Here is a 22,165-nt window from a genome sequence, read left to right as displayed (position 1 = left end):
GGGGAGGAAACCTTGACCTCTTGACACACTAGTAATGTACATTACGTGCACGAGTCCATAGTGACACGATCTGAAATACCTACACGACTCTCCCACATACAAGCCTTATTTGAATATTTTTAATAATATTTGAATAAAAATATAATATATAAGTGATTATAAAGTTTGAAAAAAATCCATGTCAAATTGTCCTATTTTTCAGAAAATTTCGAAGAATAGGTAAAACGTGTTGCGAGTCAGGCCAATCACGTATCTATGTGACGTACGTAAATTGCTATACCATTTCGGATTCGTATCCTCCTACACCAATCCATGCCACAATCTGGGTCCGGACCAAACAAGTCCGACCCGCTCAAGTGGAGGGAATGAGCGCCCTATATAAGAAATATATAAGAAAGAAGGGCGTTCCCTCCTCATTTTCAAATCCGCAGCTTCTGAGATGGACGGCCAAGAGGAGCTCACACTCACAGCCACCGCCACGGCTTCTACCGCCGGCGAGATCGTGATTGTCGCTTCCGACGCCGACTCGGAGATCTGCGGCTGGGATATCTCGTCGGGTGCCGTCCGCCTCCGCCTCCGACCTTGCGCCTCCCCTCCCCATGGCGTCACCTGTGTCGGCGGCTGCTGCTTCGCGGCCTCGCAGATCAGGAAGTCTGCGAGCAGTTCCGTCTTCTACTGGCCATGGAACAAGGTGCCCCCCGTCCTTTTTCTTCATCTTTCTTCTTCCCTTCTTCCGATTCGATCGATTGTTCTCGGGAACCCTAGTTGATGGGGGAGTTTGCTCTTCCCGTGGTGAATTGTTCGAAACCCTAATACTTGCGGATTGTTTGATCATCATCCGGACTCCTGATTTAGGAACCGTTGTTCTTCTTGTGGTGAATTGTTTGAAGCGCTGATCCTTTTTGGATTTCTAGATCGTTATTCGAAACCCTAAATTTGGCGATTGTCGTTCTTCTTGTGGTGAATTGTTTTGAGCGATGACCTATATGAGTTTGTGTATTGTTATTTGAAACCCTAATTTTAGATGTCCACTGTTACGTGTTGAATTGTTTGAAAACATAACCTGTATGGATTAGGTCCGTCGTTGTTTGCGAGCCTGATTTGAGATGTCCACTGTTACGTCTTGAATTGTTTGAAAACATAACCTGTATGGATTAGGTCCGTCGTTGTTTGCGAGCCTGATTTTCGGAGGCTTATACTTCGGTGATGAACTTAGAAGCCCTAATTTGTGTAGTTTCTTTGCCATCGTCATCATTGCATTATTTTCATCATCTTTGTTTTTCTTTCCTTATTGTTATTGTGCTGCTGTGGCTGACGATTGAGAATGGTTCTGTAGCTCATTCGTTGTGAATTATATAGAATTATTCTTTTCACCTTTTTTCCTCTTGATAGATTGGTGATGTTTTTTCGAATACTCTTGGTCATAATAGCTACCCTCTTGGTCGTAATAGCTATGAATTGCCATTGAGAAATAAGAGTCAACCTTCAGATATCTTCGTGTAGTTTTTATCGTGCTGAGGTCAGCTACCTTGTCTAGAGAAAAGGAAGAAAGAGAAGTCTTGAACAAAATTTATTTAGGATTTAATCGCTGATATGTAGAGTATGAATGATATTAATTTCATCTAGTGATTGATTCAGACCGTGTAGCAAGCGAATTAATTTAATATGTGGAGTCTACTGGAGTTGAGATTGTGGGGCGTTTGGTTTTGCAATGCATGCATGTAGGCACACACACTGCGAGCTTCAAGATTGTGGAGGATTTGGTTAAGCCACAGATGCAAGAGGCAGATTTTGTTGAATTTATCAAAATCTTGAATGATCTTTTTAAAGGAAGAAAGAAATAAGGAGAACACACACACAATGCACACAGTTTTAACGTGGTTCGGTCTAGTATAGACATATGTCCACGATGAGACTCCTCTCCTCACTCAATGAGGAGCTTAGTTGTTATAGGCGCTAGGCAGAGCCTAGGGGGTGAGGCCCCTAAAAAGCCTAGGCAAGGCCTAGGTGGGGCCTAGGCAGTCTAGGCGGTACCTCAAATAAAAAACAAAAAAAATATAATATATGTAAACAAACTACTAAAATTAATAACAAACATATATGCAACATAAAATCAATCAACAATAAGCAATAGATAAAACAAAATATGTCGTCGAACACTATAAGACAATTATATTAAATAATCTGCTCGATGCATTGTCCAACATAAAACATTTAACAACACAATACATTTAACTAAACATAGAGTTCAAAAACATATGTCTATGTATAAAAGTCATCTTCATTCTTCAGTAGCAAACTTCATTTCAACGATTTTCTTCGTTTAGTGGCTTGAGATGATGATGGCGAGTCATCTTTATCTTCTCAATCAGTGATCACCTCTAGCAATTTCTATCCCACAAATGCCGCATGTATTTGTGCCTTTTTCTCATCATCTTATCTAAGACTTGTAAGAAGCTCAACATGAATATCCGAAGAAATGCTATGTGTACATAATTTCACAGTGGAGTTGATATGCCCTACAACATGACATTTAAATCTATACAATCCTTCGTGCATTATAAAATCACAAAAGTTACATTTCACTATTCCTTTGAGAGGCATCTCCAAGTCAACTGGTATACAATATTTCAATGTAGGATCCTTTGAGAGGCATCCTCCAAGACCACGCTCCATCGACCTCCTAGAACACGAATTAATAAATCTAATCACTACAACTATGTAAAACAATGTAACTGATAACCATGTTAAAAAACAAAACAAGGAACACTTGAATAAATAAATCATGCAACTGATAACCTATACAAAAAATTAAAACATAACCAATTAATCACCAAATAAAAATATACTCATACAGATATTCAGCAAACCTACACACATAACATAACTAACTTTAAGTGTATTCAAGACTAAAATAGTCAAATAACTCCATTAAGTTTATAATAAGTTTACAATAACAACTTGAATTTAATCTTTAGATGATGAACTTGAAAGTCCATCACGAATCATCTTCAATGATATATTGGTCTTCTTCTTCAATTTCATTTGCAGAGCTGACTTCTTCCTTATCCTCCACGCTCACCACCTTCTTTCCTTTGTTTGACTTTTTCTTTCTTAGGTCTTTAGTAGCACACGTTCTTGCCCCCGCCCTATGCCTTGACGCTCCGGATGCATATATATGTATATGCATTTGTATATGACATACAATTAATAATTATACATACATATACAATAAAAGAATCAAACAAGTCTAGGATTACATAATTTATATATACACACATAGCTAATATATATATATATATATATATATATATATAATGAGTAATACTAAACTCACCCAGTTAAAAAAGTTAATAAAAATACACAATCTAGAAGAAAAAAGTCAAAGAAATATATATATATATATATATATATATATATATATATATTACATGGATACTAAATTACTAATAAGTAATAAGCTAATAACAATAAAAAATATATTTTTATTAATATTCAAAATATATAAGAAAATATATTGAATACAAGGGACAAGAAGTCCTATATATACAAGCACCAAAATGTAGGGAGAGACCAAAATAGCCATTGGGGAGCTTCCAACGGCTATATTGGTCAAATGACCAATCTGCCCCTATACAAAAATAAAAATACAATAGCCCTAAAAATACATTCTAAATTAAAAATAAATAAATAAATATATTTATATATACATTATGTATATGTATTTACGTATATATACAGGTGTATATATACCTATACATGTACATATCTTAACACCCTCCTCAAACTCACGATGTCACAACCGAGGGTTTGCTAAGAAGAAAATGGAATCTAGGATAGAGAAGAGCTTTGGTGAAGAAGTTCGTTAATTGATACTCAGATGTCACATATGGAAATGTAATGCTTTTCTTAAAAAAATCTTCTCGAACTAGTGGCAATCCATTTTTATGTGCTTGATTCTCTCACAGAACATATGATTGCTTGTGATGTAAACTGTACTTTTGTTATCATAACATAATCTTAAGGGTATGTTATGTAAACCCCCAAGTCTTCAGCCAGTTGCTTCAACCAGTGGCGTAGCTAGGATTCATGCGAGGGGGGGGGGGCAAACAGGGGTGTAGTAAAAAAATGTTTTTTGTGTGGTAGTCGGGGGTTCGGGGGCAGCGCCCCGAAAAAAAAAAAATTGAGATAAAATAAAAAATGGTTGCAATTATTAATAAAAATCTATTTCATATGGACAAATCAAACTATTTGCTGCAGTCAGGGGTGGGCTAAAAAAAGGATAAAAATCTATTTCATATGGAATCAGGGCTGGGCTAGGACTGGGCTTTTAATTTTTTTTTAACTGTTTCGGGAGGCAGGATTGGGCTACAACCCAATCCTGCCCCCCCCCCCCCCCCCGCTACGCCTCTGGCCTCAACCACACCAACTCAGAAGTAGTAATTTCGATAGCTCGGTATTCTGCTTCTATTGAGGATAAAGACACCTTTGGTTGTTTCTTGCATTTTCATGATATTAAGGAGTCACCTACAAAGACCTAAAAATTTGTGGTTGAGAGACAATCGTTCATATCTCCTCCTCAATTAGAGTCTGAACAATGAAGAGGAGGATGATAAAAATAATCCATGATTGATAGTATTTTTAATATATCTAATGATACTCATTACAACACTCATAATCCATGGTTAAAAGTAGTATAAAGTGAGAAGTGAGAACCAAAAGCATGATTTATTTTAGAAGCAATTGTGGAAACACGTGAGCAATGAAAAAAGAAGCATAAAAGAAAAGAGGGAAAAACGAATGAAAAGTAGGGCTGGGAAACAAGCCGAGCTGCTCATGGGTTGAGCTCGTAAAGAGCTTGTTTAAACTCGTAAAATAAGCTCAACAAGCTAAATATAAACAATAGGTACCCAAGTTGTAGAAGCTTGTTAGGTAATAAGTATATTTTAGATATATTTTACATATATTTTGCATGCTTTTTTTCTGTGATCTTATTTCTCTCAGCTCTAAAGCAATGCATTTTTTCCATAAACAAGCCAGCTTAAACTTGGCTCGTTAAACTAGGGCTCATTATGAGCTCTCATCACAAGAATGAGCCAAGCCTTAACATTTCAAGCTCAATTCGTTCACCTTGTTTACCGGATCTAATGGGAAACAAGGAGAAGCGAAAAAAATAAATATTAATATGAAAGTTACAAAAAACAAAAGAAAAATGAGGAAGAAACAGGCAGAAAGCCAGGAATAAAACGAACATAAGAGAAAAGTACGCTTCTTACAAATGGAAAGTGAGTTTATTCCATGCTTATGCCTTTTGGATGAAGCATAACGCTTCTTGCTTCTAAAGCACACTTCTTTCCTAGAGAGGTGCTTCTTATAACTATGGCATAACCACAATATCAAATTTCTTATGTTTAGCTCTATGTAGACCCGATGGCTTGTACATAGGAGGGTCAATAGGTCAGACTCGTATAAAAAATGGGTGTATTGGATTCAGACCTGACCGACCGACCTAACACCACCACCACTTCCCTGTCGTCTCTCTTTTTCGGTGACGCCCATCCACTCCAGTAGCATCTACGACGGCACTCAACCATTCCAACGTCACCCTTCTCCCCTACAGAGTCTCCGATGATGCCCCAGATTTCGACGATAGCCTAGAGGCGCCTCTCCCTGCTGTGGTTTGGGCGACCATGCTATGGTGCCCCTTGCATGCATCCCCCTTTCTTGCGGTGCGAGCTTCACTTCGATGCTGTGAAGTCCCTTACACGCCACCTTCTTTTGCCATTTTCCTATGTTTCATCTGAACCTAATGGATCACGTTGTATTTTGGAGTCTGCTTCTATGCGCATGATGAGTGGCGTAGGGGATCATGGCACCCTGGGCGTGAAGGCGAGCTCAGAGGGGGCAGCCCATGGTGAGCAGGATCGAGGCATCCTTGCCAAGGGCATGCCAACTGACACTGCTTCATGGTTGAGCGGGGCAACCTCGACGTAACAGCAGGAACTACAGGACGAGACGAGGGAGAGGCATCACTTGGTTTCTCCCAAGGACCCCGTCGGTGAGATGCCTGTTATTGTTACGCCTTTGATTTTGATTATAGTTATAAGTACGCTTAGAAACTGTATTGACAATAGGCACAAACTGCTCATTTGATTACGGAAGGGAATCCTCACTTCAAGGCATCTCGAAACCTGTAGAAAGATCTCAGATGCGATATGTACCTATTCTATATTTGGATCTATATATCTATATCTGTATCTGTTTTGTATATCTAGATAGCATATGATCCATCATGCCCGCCGTTTATGAAGTAAATAAAACAAGACCCTCAACCCTATGTACGATCCAAATAAGTAATGAGTCCTAAAGGATCAATGGATTCACGATCAAATCCCTCTATGATGCATTTTCTTATACCTTACAATTTCGTCCGAGAGAGGGATCAAATGGTATAGTTCAAGGTTGCTAAATGCGATGAGGCGAAGCGAGGCGTTGAGCCTGCGCTTCACCTCTGAGGCGTACGCCTCTCACAACGTGAGACTCTCAAGTATCCGTGGTATATCTAAAATATCGTAAAAATATGTGGCATTTTTGTAGGGATGTTAATGGATTGAATTTAATGCTTGATATCTTCATCATTTTTTACCTGACCATGACTGTTAAAAAAAGAAAATCTCAAAATCCCCGTTGAGGAGGCAGCGCTTCAGGTGCTGAGTGTGCGCCTCGCCTGTGAGGCGTACGCTTCAAGTATTGAGGCATACGCCTCTCACAACACTGGTATAGTTCATTCATTTGCTGGTAGCTTGAGGATTATAACCATGACTATTTCTTTCCAATTGATTGTTTTTGCATTAATTGCTACTTCATCAATCTTATTGATTAGTGTACTCGTTGTATTTGCTTCTCCCGAGGGTTGGTCAAGTAATAAACATGTATTTTCCATTACGTCATTATGGATTGGATTAATATTTTTTGTAGGTATTTTTAATTCGCTCATCTATTGAACTTTTTCAGTATTTTTCGGATCAACAACCCCCCAAAGAAATTTCGGTTGTGGGACACATTAACATTAAGTATGAGTCCAGAAAAGAAATTCGAGGGGGGGCTTCTTGAATCAACAAAAGACCATCAAGCTCGTCAATGGTGATCGAACTTGAACAAGTTTCCATTGAGACCTTGAATGCCTGATATTCACTAGGGAGGCCTTTGAGAATACACATCACCAAATCCTCCTCCTCAATAGGTTTGGAGGCCATGACTAGTTGATGAGCTATTGTTTTAGCCTTTTGGATGAATTCTTCCATATTTAGGTTGCCTTTCTTTAAGTCATGTAGTTGGGCTTTCAATTGCATCACTCTAGATCTAGAGCTATGTAACAGGGATTCGGCTAGCAGGGTGCCACACTCGCGTCGACGCGACTCGACGCGACTCGACGTGGGTGTGGCACCGGGTGCAGTCAACCCGACCCTGGGTGCGTTGACTGCACCCAGGGTCATTTCGGTCCATTTTTTGGATTTTTTTTAAAAATTTGCCCTATGAAATGGACCCGCGCCGGGGGGAACCCCCGGACCCCCTTCTATATATATATTTACATTTTTACCCCTGCCGCACCCCTGCACCCAAGCTTTTTGAAAGTGCCGCACCCCCGCACCCGCACCCATGTGACATAGATCTAGAGTGAGCAGCATATGAGGTCTTCGGTGCAGACCAAACCTCAAAGGAAGATTTGAGACCGACAATTTGGCTATGATTGGGTTCGGTAAGAGACGAGAGGATCCAACTCAAGAGGAGTTGATCCCTTCTTAACCAATCAATGTACTCTTGAATCAATTCAGTTGAATTGGGTTTAAACTGAGATGGTGCAGGCTTGGTGCCATCAACAAATCTCTTCAAATCGCATGTAATGAGAATGGGGGTAAATTGAGACTCCCAGATTAAATAGTTCACGCTGGTAAGCTTAACAGAAAAAGTGTTGAAGCGTATTGGGAGACAGAAGCAAAGAGAGTTGAATTCGTACCTTTGTTGTTGTTGGAGCCATCTGATAAAGGGTTGGAACCCGCCATTGTTGATCTCAGTCTTTATTGGCTCTGATACCATAAAGGAAGAAAGAAACGAGTAGAACATGCACACAATGCACATGGTTTTAACGTGTTTCAGTGTAGTATAGACCTATGTTCACGATGATACTCCTCTCAACACTCAATGAGGAGCTCATAGATTGCCAATATTCATATACAAGATACAAGAAGTGGTTGAGATAACGCCTCATCAATACGTATGGCCTTCTCCTGAAGCATTTCTATTTTAGATGAATTCATATCTTTATCTTTCCTTTCTAATGAACCCACCGATACAACTTTCCTCTCTTCATGCTCATCTTGGCAACCTCTTTCCTTAGTCACAGGACTCGTCATCTCTTTAGAAACCTTAGCTTCCAAGGTACCTTTCTTATCTTCGTTAGGATATCTCCATTAGTAATGCCACCTCCATCTATTCTAGACTTCACTAAATCTGGAATGGAGCTCACTGGACCTCAATCCATATTTCTTACAGTTTTTTGGAATGAAAAATTTACCAAAATTTTAAGCGATCTTTTTAGGAATGAAAAAAACTTAAATATTGTCATAAATAAAAAAGGAAAAGGCTCTAAAATGAATATACTGCAATTGTATTTGTAAATCTTTTGGGTCTTTTAAATATTATATTTTAATTTTGGTTTTTGCATTTTTAAAGACATGCCATATTTTCTCAAGGAAAGGCACTTATGTTTAAATTTTCTCTAGAAGAAGAAATGTCAGTATTATTGTGACACTAATATATGTGCTTATGTATGCAGTTCTATGTAGTCAAAAGCGACCTAGTCGGACCCCTAAAAAGACTAGTTGAAGACTAGGCGGGACTAAGCAGACTAGTCGGTACCTTAATTAAAAGAATAAAAAAATATGCAAATGAACTGCTATAATTAGTAACAAACATGTATGCAACATAAAATCAATTTACAATAAGCAAAAGATAAAAAAAACATGTCGAACATTACAAAGCCTGCCCAAATATTAAAAACAATTGAATCTGCAAAGCAGACAAGTACAGAATTACATAATATACATATACACACATAACTAATATATATATAGAGTAATACTAAACTCGCCCAGTTAAAAAAGTTAATAAAAATAAACAATTTAGAAAAAAAATCAAAGAAACATATACATATTACATGGATATTAAATTATTAATAAGTAATAAGTTAATAACAATTCAATCAACACAGTTACAAAATCTGCAACAGCAAAAAATAGACAGAGCAATTACAACAATTACAACAAAAAATAGGGAGAGAAGAAAGAAGAAGAAGAGAGACAAAGAGAGAGAGGAGAAGAAGAGGATTAGAGAGAGAGAGAGGTTTATAACCCTCCCCTCCGTGTTATCATAAAAACAAAGTTACTGCCCTCATGCCTAGGCATGGGCAGGTTAGGCGCCTAAGCGAAAAAAGGTAGCCTTTTTTGGGAAACCTAGGAATCTAGCCGATTCCTAGTTTTCCTAACCCCTAGCCCGACTAGGCGCCTAGTCAGCGCCTTTGACTACATAGATTCAGTTTCATGTCTAATATAATTTTTTGAAGCATGTTACTTTTGTTGCGTAAGCTTATACCTACTGAACAACTTGCAGATATTAATTGATTAACATCATTATTTCTGCCAATTGAGTTCGGAGATGTATGTAAATATTTGTTATGTATTTATGCTTCTTATTATTGCTTTTCATCATCATTAATTTTTCTTTTTGCCACTGAAAAAAGATTGCTCATAAGGTGGGAAAACTCTCAACATTTTGCAACTCACTTCATGCATTTGAACAAAATGTCTATTATGCTTGGATTTTATTGGCAAAATTTTTAAAGCAAAAGTGGCTGAATGTATTCTCTTGAATATGTATACTTGATCTTTTGCCTAATGGTTAAATGTGGAGGTAAGGTTTCACGGCCAAACTTCTGATACTACTATGTGAATGTCTGGGAAATGAGACGAGCAGCTCACCGTTCGGCTCGGCTCAGAAATTGAGCTCGGCGAGCTGAGCTAAGAGCCAGCTTGTTTAGGTAAATGAGCCATGCATGAACATGACAAACTCAGCTCGGCTTGTTTTACATATTGTATATTTATATATTATATATTTTTATACATATATTATATATCTAATATGCATATTATATATGTTTTATACATATATTATATGTATTTTGCATATATTATATATATATTATCAAGCTTAAAAAACACTTAAAAATAATTAAAAAAATTGACCTAGCTCGTGATCGAGAGCGCTGCTCTGTTCGTGACAAGCTCACAAGCCGAGCTCGAGCAGGGATGTGCCCGTAATGAGCCGAGCATGAACAGCTCAAGCTCAACTTATTCGGCTCGTTTACCAGCCCTAACTATGTAAAACCATTTTTTTCTGTCACATAGGTGTGGGTGCGGCGATGCGACACTTTAAAAAAACTTGGGTGCTGGGAGAGTACATATATATAATTTTTAACAATTGCAAGTTAACATTAATGAAATAAAAACAATTATCTTATCAATTCATCATGCATAAATTCATGCAATAAATCAAATTAATAATCTATCATTCATCATTGCATAAATTCGCCATTTTCGGCCTTAAAACAAAAAAAAAATTAAATTTTTTATTAAAATAAAATTCATAAAAAGAAAATTGGCCGAACTTAGAACCCAACCCAAGCTTGGGTTCGGTTCTGTTGAACCCAGTCCTGTTCGGTTCAGCTCTTGCGACAACGAGAGGAGGAGAAAGGAAGAGAAGAAAAAAGAAAGAGAGGAGGAGGCAGTGGAGGGAGGAAAAGAAAGACAAGAGGGGGAGGAGAAGGAAGAAGGAGAAATAGAGGAGGAAGCGAAAAAGGAAGAAGAAGAAAGGAGAAAGAGGAGGAGGAGGAGGAGGTGAAAAAGGAAGAAGAAAGAGAAGAGGAGGAGGAACAGAGAGAGGAGGCAAAGGAAGAGCAAGAGAGAGACTTACCGTCACCACCACCGTCTGAAGAGGAGGAGTCGAGTAGGGGAGTAGTCATGCCCTAAACACCCCCCCCGCCTCGATAATTTTTTTAAAAAAATGGACTTTGTCAAAGTTAACTGAGTCCATTTTGGACACATATAACCCTGGATGCAGGTTGCCACACCTAGGGTTTATTGATCGCACCTGGTGCAACCAAACATGAATTGTTTTGCACCTATGTCGCGTCGCATCGACGATGGTGCGATGGGCTCTTTGGCGAGTCCCTGTGACATAGATTTTTACTCATTGGTGTCTTGATTCTGTATGTAAGCTAGATAATCCTAGTTATTGGGCATGTGCCATCCTTCAGATTTTCTTGTTTCATTTCAGACATGCATAAAATATTTAGCTAATGTGGAGTGATTTGATTGACACTTGATGGGTAAACATATTATGCATTAGCAGTTGAACATAGTTACTTTTGCTAGGCTTGATGCTATAACATATGTTATCTTTGTTACATTTGTTTTATTTACTTGAGTTTATATGCGTGCCAGTGCTTGTAGGTGTATCAGTTGCATGTGTATAATGCATATGTCCTTATACGTGTCTGTAAAGCTACAAGATAGGGGCAGTCTGACGTTTAGCTGAATGGTTGAAAAGTGGATGTCGGGTGTTTGTGCAATCCTCCATAAATTCCTGCATTCCTGCTCAATCTTTAGAGTCAAGGGACAACATAAATAAACTTTTGCTGATGCTCAGTTATAGCAGAAATAGTCTTGTATTGTAACCTTATCTTGTGCTGTTTTTCCTTTTTGTGTTTCCTTTTCTTTTCATCTCAAGGGTAAATCTGACGATGCTTGTGCATGTTAATAATTGTGTAATTGTCGTAGCTTCAATATTAGTCTCTGATTGTATTTTTAATACATCTTTTGTTCAGTGTCAAGCAGAAATTAAGAGTTTTGTTGAGCCAATCAAGCCTCTTTCTTCTAATAACGATGGGACATATGTCATTGGTGGAGGGTCTTCTGGAGCCATTTACCTGTGGGAGGTGATCTAACTGATTTCTACTTCCTTTTTATAACAGTAACTTTGCTTGCTACATGAAACATAGGGAAACTATTACGGATATCTCTGTTCTCTTGGCTCATAATCTTACCCATAATAGGGTATAAAGTATAAACAAGTAATCTCGGGTTGCATCCATTTCAGGTTTCATCTGATCTGATATTTTGAGTTAAGTCTAAATTCTAAATCTCAAAACAAACTTATTTAAAACTTAAAAGTCTATAATTGGTCAGCTTCTAATTTATAATGGTTTAGGTGTAATGAGATATGCGGAAATACAAAGAGTGCTATAAGCATTTGCAATGTCCTACAATGGACAAACAAAAGAGACAATAGCCAAGTCCACTAAGGGACAACACATACACAAGCCTTGAGATAGGCAAAAATATAGAAGTCTCTTTATTGAAAAAGAGAGAGAACTCTCAAGCATGAAAATATACAAAGGGGGTCACCCCTATTTATACAAAAAATCAAGGAAAAAAGGAGGGCCAAAAGCCTCAAAAGAAGAGCCCAAAAGAGGGCTCCCATGGAGCCATTGGGAGCCCCCAACGGTCACATTTGTGATCGTTGGGGGCCCCAATGACTCTATGGTGGGGCCCTTTTTGGCTTTTACAAAAATAAGAAAAGAAAATTTAAAAATAAAAAGAATTAAAAAAACCTAATTTAAAAGAAATATAGTTGTTTTATAAAACAACTATATGAAAAGACATAAATACCCCTATTGGGTATTATTATTATATATATATATATATAATGTACTAAACTCCGTTTGTGTATAACTGTTTAGTTATACACTGCTGGTCCCAAGCCCGGATAAAGGAGGAGGGTTGCGGTAGGCCTGTGACAGCCAGCATAAAAACTTAGTCACACCCTATGAATATGAACCAATATGAAAATTTCGTTGGGGCGTTCCCTACTGAGCGACGTGTTGTACTCTATAGGCCCGGAGGCAGTGATAAATGGGCAAGGGTTGCTAGGTCGTCGCCTAGAAGCGACACGTTACACTAGCGCCCGAGTGTGGTGTCAAATAGGCAAGGGTTCACTCACTTTGTTGGACGGGTGGGGGTAAAGAAGATAGTTCAAGACCATAAAATTAGGTTAGCCACTTGAAACATAGGGTCTTTAACTGGTAAGTTGATAGAGTTAGTAGATGTTATGTGTAGGAGAAAGATGGATATTTTATGTCTACAAGAGACCAAATGGGTAGGTGAGAAAGTAAAAGTGATGGAACCTTGGGGATATAAGATTTGGTATACAGGAATAAATAGGAATAAAAATGAAGTAGGGATTGTTATTAGTCGTGAGTTTATAGATAATGTAGTTGAGGTCCGTAGGAAGAGTGATAGGATTTTACTTATGAAATTAGTATTAGGTACGGATATTATTAATATTATTAGTGTTTATGCACCTCAAGTAGGTTTAGATGATTCCATTAAGCGCCAATTTTGGGAAGATTTAGATGGAGTAGTACAAGGGATATCTTATGGAGAAAACCTTTTCATCGGCGGTGACCTTAATGGACATGTAGGCATTAGTAGGGATGGATTTGAGAGTATCCATGGAGGCTATGGTATACGAGAAAGAAACGAAAGTGGAGAAAGGATTTTAGATTTTGGTTTGTCCTATGATATGATCTTAGCAAACACTTGGTTTAGGAAGAGAGAGTCTCACCTAGTAACATTTAAAAGTAGGGTTAATACGAGTCAGATAGATTTTTTCCTACTTAGAAAGAGAGATAGGGGTTGTTGCATCGATTGTAAGGTTATACCGAGAGAAAGTGTAGCTACACAACATACATCTTAATTTTAGATCTTAGAATTAGAAAATGCTGCAAAAGGGATAGACATAGGATAGATCCTAGAATTAAGTGGTGGGCAGTGAAAGGAGCTAAACAAGGAATGCTTGTAGAGCAAGTAGTTAAGGAAGCTGATTGGTGTCTCGAGGAGGATTCAGAATCAATGCAGAATAAGATAGTGGGTGGCATGAGAAAGGTGGTTAAGGAGGTATTGGGTGAGTCTAAAGGCGGTGCACCGCTAGGTAAGGATACATCATGGTGGAATGAGGATGTCAAATTAGCTATTAAGGTTAAAAGAGAGTGTTATAGAAATCTAAGTAAGAGTCGTGATAATGAGAATTTGGAGAAGTATATGGTAGCAAAGAAGAAAGCTAAAAAAATAGTTTGAAATGCAAGGGATAAGGTATATAAGGAGGTTTATGACAAGTTGGATACCAAAGAGGGCAAGAAGGATATTTATAGGCTTGCAAAGATGAGAGATAGGAAATCGATGGATCTGGGTATGATTAGATGTATCAAAGATGAAACACAAAGGGATTTAGTCAAAGATGAGCAGATTAAGAAGAGATGGAAATATTATTTTGATAAGCTATTTAATGGAAGTCATGCTCAGGATCTTGGAGACTTCTCCATTTCTTTTCATGAGATGAATCATGACTTCATGCGCAAGATTCAAAAGAAAAAAATTGCAGAGGCTTTGAAGAAAATGAAATCAAGAAAGGCAGTTGGCCTAGATGTTATACCTATCGAGGCTTGGAAATGCTTGGGTGAGAAAAGTTCAGAATAGTTGACAAATCTTTTTAACAAGATTTGGTGGACAAATAAGATGCCTAATGAGTGGAGGAAGAGTACTTTGGTGCCTCTATATAAGAATAAGGGTGATATACAAGATTGCACAAACTATTGTGTTATAAAACTCATGAGTCATACTATGAAACTTTGGAAGAGGGTGATTGAGTATAGGTTGAGGAAGGTTGTCATGATATCGGAGAATCAATTTGGTTTTATGTCTGGAAGATCAACTATGGAAGATATACATCTTCTTAGATAACTTATTGAGAGATATAGAGAGAGGAACAACAATTTGCATATGATTTTTATTTATTTGGAGAAGGCATACGATAGAGTACCTAGGGATGTTCTCTGGTGGACAATGATGAAGAAAGGTGTTTCTCTCAAGTATATTAGTATAATTAAAGATATGTACGAAGGAGTAGTAACCAATGTCTGCGCTTGTGGAGGGGTGACAACCAATTTTCCTATAACGGTTGGGTTACAGGATCTGCATTAAGCCCTTTCATATTTGTTATAGTGATGGATGAGCTTATGAGATCAATTCAAGAAAATGTGCCGTGGTGTATGTTGTTTGCTGATGATATTGTTTTGATTGATGAGTCTAGAGCTGGGGTTAATGCTAAGTTAAAATTATGGAGACAGACATTGGAAGCAAGTGGTTTTAAGTTGAGTAAGAGTAAGACAAAATATATGGAATGTCGGTTTAGTAAGCAACGAAGTAGTGATGGGAGTGTAGTGAAGCTTGGTGAGCAAGAAATACCGGTGGATGACTGTTTCAAATATTTGAGATCTATCATTCAAAAGTATGGAGAAATTGATGGAGATGTAAATCATAGGATAAAGGTTGGGTAGATGAAATGAAAAAGTGCAACTGGAGTGTTGTGCGATCGTAGAATGCCATTACGGTTGAAGGAAAAGTTTTATAGGACAACAATTAGGCCCACTTTACTATATGGTACAGAATGTTGGGCTGCCAAGAGACATCCTATTCAAAAAATGAGTGTAGCTGAGATGCATATGCTTAGATGGATGTGTGGAAATACAATAAAAGATAAGATTCGAAACAAGGAGATACGTAAGAAGGTAGGCGTTGCATCCATTGAAAATAAGATGAGAGAGAATCGTTTACGGTGGTTTGGACATATTCGGCGAATGCCTAATGATGCTCCAGTTAGAAGGATGGAGAAATGGGAAAATATATTAGTTAAAAGAGGTCGGGGTAGGCCTAAGAGGACTTGGATGGAGATGATAGGAAAGGATACGAATGTTTTGAACCTCACCGAGGACATTGGCATTGGATAAAAATGATTGGAGGAGAAGGATTCATGTGGAAGACCCAAAATGGTTTTCTTTTTTGGTTCATATCGCCGACCCCAATTGTTTTGGGATGAAGGCGTAGTTGTTGTTGTTGATAATGTACTAATACATATTTTAACATTAGGTATCAACTGGGTCAGACCTAAATTTTGGACTATCCAAATCTTGAAGCTTAGTATCTACTTCATCCATGAAAAAATTGAATAAATGTCTTTTTGATAGGGCATGTTGGAATGATATGATGCCTGTAAACAAACACATGCATGATGGATCAACCAAGCTGGAAACGGGACTCAGCATTTCTGGCATGAATTGGTTCAGGTGCTTAACAATCATGATTTGGGATTTTGGGCATAAAGTGGGATATGCAAATTATATGGAATTAATTTGGTTGGGTATGAAATGAGGTTGGACTTGAACCAAGTTGGGTTGAACTGCTGTGCGCAAGAACCAACCGTTTCATAACTGGAACCATCCAAGCAGTGTCAAATTGTGTCAAAATGGTTGGGTTGGGTCCGTCCAAACCACTTATGCCAGTATGTGAGCGGAGTGGTTAGACCTGTTTCAATAAAGGGAGTGTCATGGGTTCAAATATCCTTGCTCCTTGCTAGAGCTTGAATTGTCGGTATAATAGGAGTATTAATATCTTAGTTTGATAATCCAAGGTTTTAATCTGGCTTCTCTTTTGCCAAGACCTCCATGAGAAAACAAATAACAGAAAAAATGGATTACATTTGCTTCTTGGAAAGCCAGCTGCTTGCTCCAAATATTTTTTTATTGGGTTTATTTTTTCTTACCCAGGTCGCAAGTGGTAGACTTCTTAGAAAGTGGGCTGCTCATTATAAAGAAGTTACTTGCTTGATTTTTGCTGATGATGAATCACTTATTATTTCCGGTTCTGAAGATGGATCAGTGAAAGTTTGGTCCTTGTTTAGGTATGGAATAATAATTTTTTCTAACATATTTTTGATGCTTTACAAAGGATATATCTTTTAGAAGACATGTTTTCTTTTTTATGACAGAACTATGTGCCTAGTTAATGATTGTTTCTTTTCTGTTTGATTTGATGATACTTCAGGATATTTGATGATAATGGTCAGCTGCGACAGGAGCATCCATATGAGCATAGGTTTCATGGACATTCTTTGCCAGTTACTGACATAGTCTGTGGTTATGGTGGTTGTAATGCAATAGTTATATCTTCTTCAGAAGATTGTACTTGCAAGGTCAGGTATGCCCTTGATAATCTGTGGGCTATCATATCTAGAGACAAGCAGATGACATGCACTGGCCATGCCTAAATGACAAAAATTAGCACTATGTGAAATGGCAAATTTGTTAAACATTAAATACATGCTTAAAAAGTTTCTGCATTTAAAAGACAGATGAAAAAATGACATAAAATGAACAAATTTAGCAAAAGGTATCTGCAGGTTTAATTTTATAAAATGAGAGAAAGACATATATATGAGATTTTTCCTTGAAAATATAGATATAGGAACTATGGGATTCAAATTCGAGGCTCAATGTGACCCAAAATCGAGATCTGATAAAAATGGATCGACAATTTTTTTGAAAAGTATTTTTTTCTAAATATAATTTTCATGTTCTAAACGTTTTCCTCAAAAGGACGAGTTATTTTGCCAATTTTTTTAGAAAAGATGGTGTTCATTTTCCTTTTTTTTGCTTTCAAAATTTGATTGAAAGAGACGTGTTTTAAACAGGGGTTTGCTAACTATGCTTGTAGATGATGCTATTGGCAGTTGAAGGATAACTAGTTATTTTTCCTTCCACTTTGGATACAAAGCTTCACATTTTTATTTCTGCATTTCCATTTCTTTCAAAGAAACAAATGAATTTTATCTCAACATGCTTTACTGTAACAATATTGCAGGTCTGGAGTTTGCCATTGGGGGTTCTATTGAAAACCATTTCTTTCCCTGCTAAAATAGCAGCAGTTGCACTGGATCCTGGGGAATATGTATTTTATGCTGCTTGCAGTGATGCAAACATATATATTGCTGCACTTAATTCTGGAAACAGCTCTGGTGGCTCTTATGGGAGGGATATCATTGGTGCATTATCCGATCACAGGTCTTGCATCTTTACTTGCAGGATAGCTGAATCTTGTATCGTTTCATGATGATGACATGCAAATGACATTGTAACTAAGGAAATTTGTTTTTTTGTTGTGCCTTCATATTTATCTGCTTTTCATGGGACATACATGTATAACTAACTATTTGTGGAAGTCAAAGATAGAGTCAATATTTTCCCAAATTTGTATTCACCATCTTTATGTGTATTTGCACCTTGGAGGAACTGATCATTGCCAATTTCTGACCAAACACATTTTATTTAAAGTTTTGGTTGCATGTTCAGAATTTTCCTTTTTTATTATAAAAAATGACTGAATGTGTAGGATGGATTAGGGGGTGGGGAATCTGTATATGACTATTACCTAGTCTTTGGTCAGAAATATTGCTGACATCTTTATAATATCTGTCCGCGTGTGTAGTATGTAGAGCATATTCGAAAGAAAAATTAGCTTGGGAGATGTTGAAAAGGTATACCCATTTTTTTTTGTTGAACCTAGTCAGTGGGTTAGTCATTGATTCTTGCAAACTCAAGCTTTCATATTAGATGGTGTCTCTTGCATAGTGATATCTATCAACACAATTCTGATTAAGTTTTTTGTTAAGTAGAAGCATTGAAATGGTACTCATCATTGTGGGATTTTTGTACATCAGTTCTGCTGATATTTTTGCAGTTTGGTGGCCTCTGACATTTTTTTACTTGCACTGGAACAGTGAAGCTGTCACATGCTTGGCATTGAGCATAGATGGAGTTACCTTAGTTTCTGGATCAAAGGATAGAACAATTCGAATTTGGCACACCATAACTAGACAGGTTCTTCGCATTCTTAAACATGATAAAGGTAATCATTTTTCTATGCATAACTTTTAGTTATCAAGCTTTCAGATAACATGATGCTAGAGGTCATTTGTATTTATTCTGACAAGTGGTTTTAATATGTGGATCAGACAAGTATATTCTTTGTCAGTTGAGAGAACTCCCAATTTCGGTTCTAAAGGCCATGTTCTTGTGTTTTGGCTACAGTAACTCACCAAATTTCTGCTTTTTCTGTTACCTCAATGATGTGAAAGCGAAATGCTGCATTGATAAATATGCCTGCATTTTTCTGTTACACCATATATTTTACTCATTGTGATATTTTTTCTTGTGTTTTTTATATTTACACAGGGAAACCACCCCCAGGATCAGAGACCTAGCCGCGCTGGCTTTGCCTTCCGTACTTACGGTCGCTGTCCTGGCAGTGTAAAGCTCTGTGGGCTTACCCCTTTCCCCGAGGGAGTCTCCACACTTCGGCTTGTGCAAGGGATGATGCCCATGGAATTTGAACCTAGACTACCTGCCTAGCGGCCTAGGTCCCATACCACTACTGACTTTTTTTATTTATGATTTACAAATTGACTTAGCATCTCCTGCACAAGCTTGTGGAAATTAATTGGTGGATGAACTGATTACTGTAGTTCATTGGAATGGACATAAAGTTTGATATAGGCTGTCAGGTCATTTGAACTTTTGATAGTTTTTTGATACTGATATACATAGAATAAAGAAGCCAGCCTGATGCAAATCACATTCTTAGATTTAAGGAATGAGTTCAAGCTGTTCAAGTTTATCTCATTCTTACATCTACATGAAGATACTAGTTCCATCAACTGAATATTATCAATGTTTTTTGTGGTTCTGATAAAAGTGCTTTAATGTGAACGTGCAGGCCCTGTTAGCAACATCCTAGTGACCAAACAGCCAAGTGCATTGAACAGTACTTTGGCTCCCAAGCGCAGAGCTTTGCCGCCACTATTGCAGAGATATGTAACTGCTGAGGTGGGATACCCTGATAGCAGCTATGAAACTGGCCCTGTGGTTTCACTACAGCATCAATATATTGAGTCATTGGATAGCCGACTCTTCACTACCCTTCATGTGCTAAAAAATCAAATTAAAGAACTTGAGGTTTTGTATTTTGTCTATGCCCTTTTCTCTCCTATTGTTGTATTTGGGAATATGGAATTGCTTTTTTTGTGCATTCTGGATCTTCTAGCATTTTAAACTTATTCACGACTGGCTTCTCCGTTGTTTCATTAGTTCTTTTACTTGTATGTTTTCAATGAATATTCTGCATTCAGTTTTTGGTGATTTTATCTTGTGAACTGTCCGTAGTGCTTTCCAGTTTATACTTTTACACTGTTAATGCCAACAGATGTCTAAGGGTTTGGGATAGAGATACTTGTCACTTGATCCCGCTGATTTTAGGTCATTTCTCATGTCGAATACAGCAGTTGCATTAATTTGTTATAGCAGACCAGTAGGATTTTGTAACTTATTTTTGAGATCCTAGGTTACTCCTGAGAAAGTGATATCTAAATCTGCATTCTATCTCATTTTTTGAATTGGAAACTGATTCTGTTTATTTGTTTCACCAAGCTCCTGTTTCATCTCCCTTTGTGTTTGATTTCATTTTCTGTGTTCTACATCATGTATACGGATGTGACTCAAGATTTAGATGTAGGAACTAATTTAGCATTGTTAAACACTTTTAGATGCATGCTATCGTTGATTACATTTTGAGCCATTGCTTTTTGATATATTTCAGAAACAGGATTCGTTAGCCAAAGTTCAAAGAGATTTGGAAAAGCTAAAGTCGGACTATAGCAGATCCCGGCAAATGATCAAGAGTTGGAAAAAAATGTATGAAGATTTGCACAGCTTCTGTGAAAATGAGTTGATGGATGCTGATCAAGCGAGACACAATGAAGAAATGACTACTGAAAGGTCTGTTCTGCAAGAGATGGACAGATCTTAAGCCATTTGCCAGTCCACAATTTTGCTGGTAGTAACAGTTTCACGCACACCCCCTTTTTTATCAAACATACAAGGAAAGTTCTTTGGTGGGAACTTTTATTTCAGTAATTTTCATACTTGGTCTTGTTTTTTATTAACTTATAACAATATCAAGAGAAATCTGTTAGTTATGTTGGTTGATCTTTCATTTATCTTGATCCAGCATCTGTGTTTTTATCTTTTTTGAGCAGCAAACAGTAAATATTAGAAGAGATCCCAATAATCTCTCTCTCTCTCTCTCCATTGTTAATATATTCATTACTCATTAGTATTTTGTCATCTTTTGATGGTTTTCTTGGTATACTGGAGCTATATTTTCTTTTCCCTCACTTGTAGCTTGTGATGTCCAATGGAATTTGTGAAAAGGAGAAAAGAAAACTCCCTTGAGTTGTGACGATCCTTAATCCTAACGTTTTTCCAATTTTTTCCCTTGAAAATGGTCTTCTGAAAAGCACCTGATGTTTATGGTTCCATTTGTTTTCCCTTACTTTTTTTTATCGAGAGCTATATCAAAAGCATCCACATAGAAGTAGGAATCGTAGTTGGCTATCCATGTCAAGGGTCGGCCATCTCTATCTTGGGAACCATCTTTTAAGACTATACCATTTGTCCCATATGTTCTAAGAGGAAGCCTTTTTTAGAATACGATTCATGTGAAGGTGTGGCTTATTAGGATTCCTGTAACTTCTGCATGTATGAAAGAACCACACCAACGGTACAAAAAATTCGATGCAAAAGAAATAAAAAATTCTCGTCTCGATTTTTTTTCCATTTTGATAGTGAGGATGGGATGGTTGGACCAGAAAACCAAGGTTTTGAGATCGTAGGATCTTATTCATCAAAATCTTGGCAAACATCCTATAGAGAGCACTTATAACCGAGATCAAGCAAAACCGAGAAATATTTGTGGCCTCATCATCTTTTGGAATAAGCAAAATAATAGCTAAGTGAAAATGATAAGGATGTCTAGAATTATGATAGAACTCGTCAAACATGCTCACCACGTTCGACTTAATACAATCTCAAAAGATTCTGAAAAAGTCAACATGAAACCCGTCAAATACTTACTTAACTATATATATATATATATATAGAGAGAGAGAGAGAGATTTATTATGCCTATTAAGAAAGAGACGTTTCCATATTTACTCTAGATATTATGCCTATTAATAGAGAGAATAAAGAGTTTCTTTATGTTCATGGCAAGTAAAGGGAAAGACTTAGGAAGGTTGAGAGAGAGAGATTTAGGGTCCGTTG

General features: G+C 37.4%; 1 protein-coding gene across 1 annotated transcript; it reads left to right on the top strand.

The window, feature by feature from the left end:
- Window positions 1-425: 425 nt before the first annotated feature.
- LOC149816169 (protein ROOT INITIATION DEFECTIVE 3-like) lies at window positions 426-21,140 on the top strand. The gene is made up of 8 exons (XM_089987237.1): window positions 426-691; window positions 11,942-12,052; window positions 16,778-16,911; window positions 17,055-17,202; window positions 17,871-18,070; window positions 18,787-18,914; window positions 19,782-20,020; window positions 20,661-21,140. The coding sequence occupies exons 1-8, from the start codon at window positions 440-442 to the stop codon at window positions 20,868-20,870; spliced, it is 1,422 nt and encodes a 473-aa protein (XP_089843363.1). The 5' UTR covers window positions 426-439; the 3' UTR covers window positions 20,871-21,140.
- Window positions 21,141-22,165: the final 1,025 nt, after the last annotated feature.

Source organism: Nuphar pumila, chromosome 14, assembly GCF_984573655.1.
Source record: "Nuphar pumila chromosome 14, dmNupPumi1.hap1.1, whole genome shotgun sequence".
NCBI classification, from domain to species: Eukaryota; Viridiplantae; Streptophyta; class Magnoliopsida; order Nymphaeales; family Nymphaeaceae; genus Nuphar; species Nuphar pumila.
The sequence above is the reverse complement of the archived record's forward strand: the minus strand, read 5'-3'. Positions and strand labels throughout refer to the sequence as shown.

Bases quoted from the DNA above. Each gene is read 5' to 3' on its own strand.
- LOC149816169 (XM_089987237.1), top strand. From the start codon at position 440: ATGGACGGCCAAGAGGAGCTCACACTCACAGCCACCGCCACGGCTTCT. The intron at 16,912-17,054 runs GTATGGAATAAT...ATGATACTTCAG, and splicing joins AAAGTTTGGTCCTTGTTTAG to GATATTTGATGATAATGGTC. The intron at 20,021-20,660 runs GTTTTGTATTTT...GATATATTTCAG, and splicing joins ATCAAATTAAAGAACTTGAG to AAACAGGATTCGTTAGCCAA.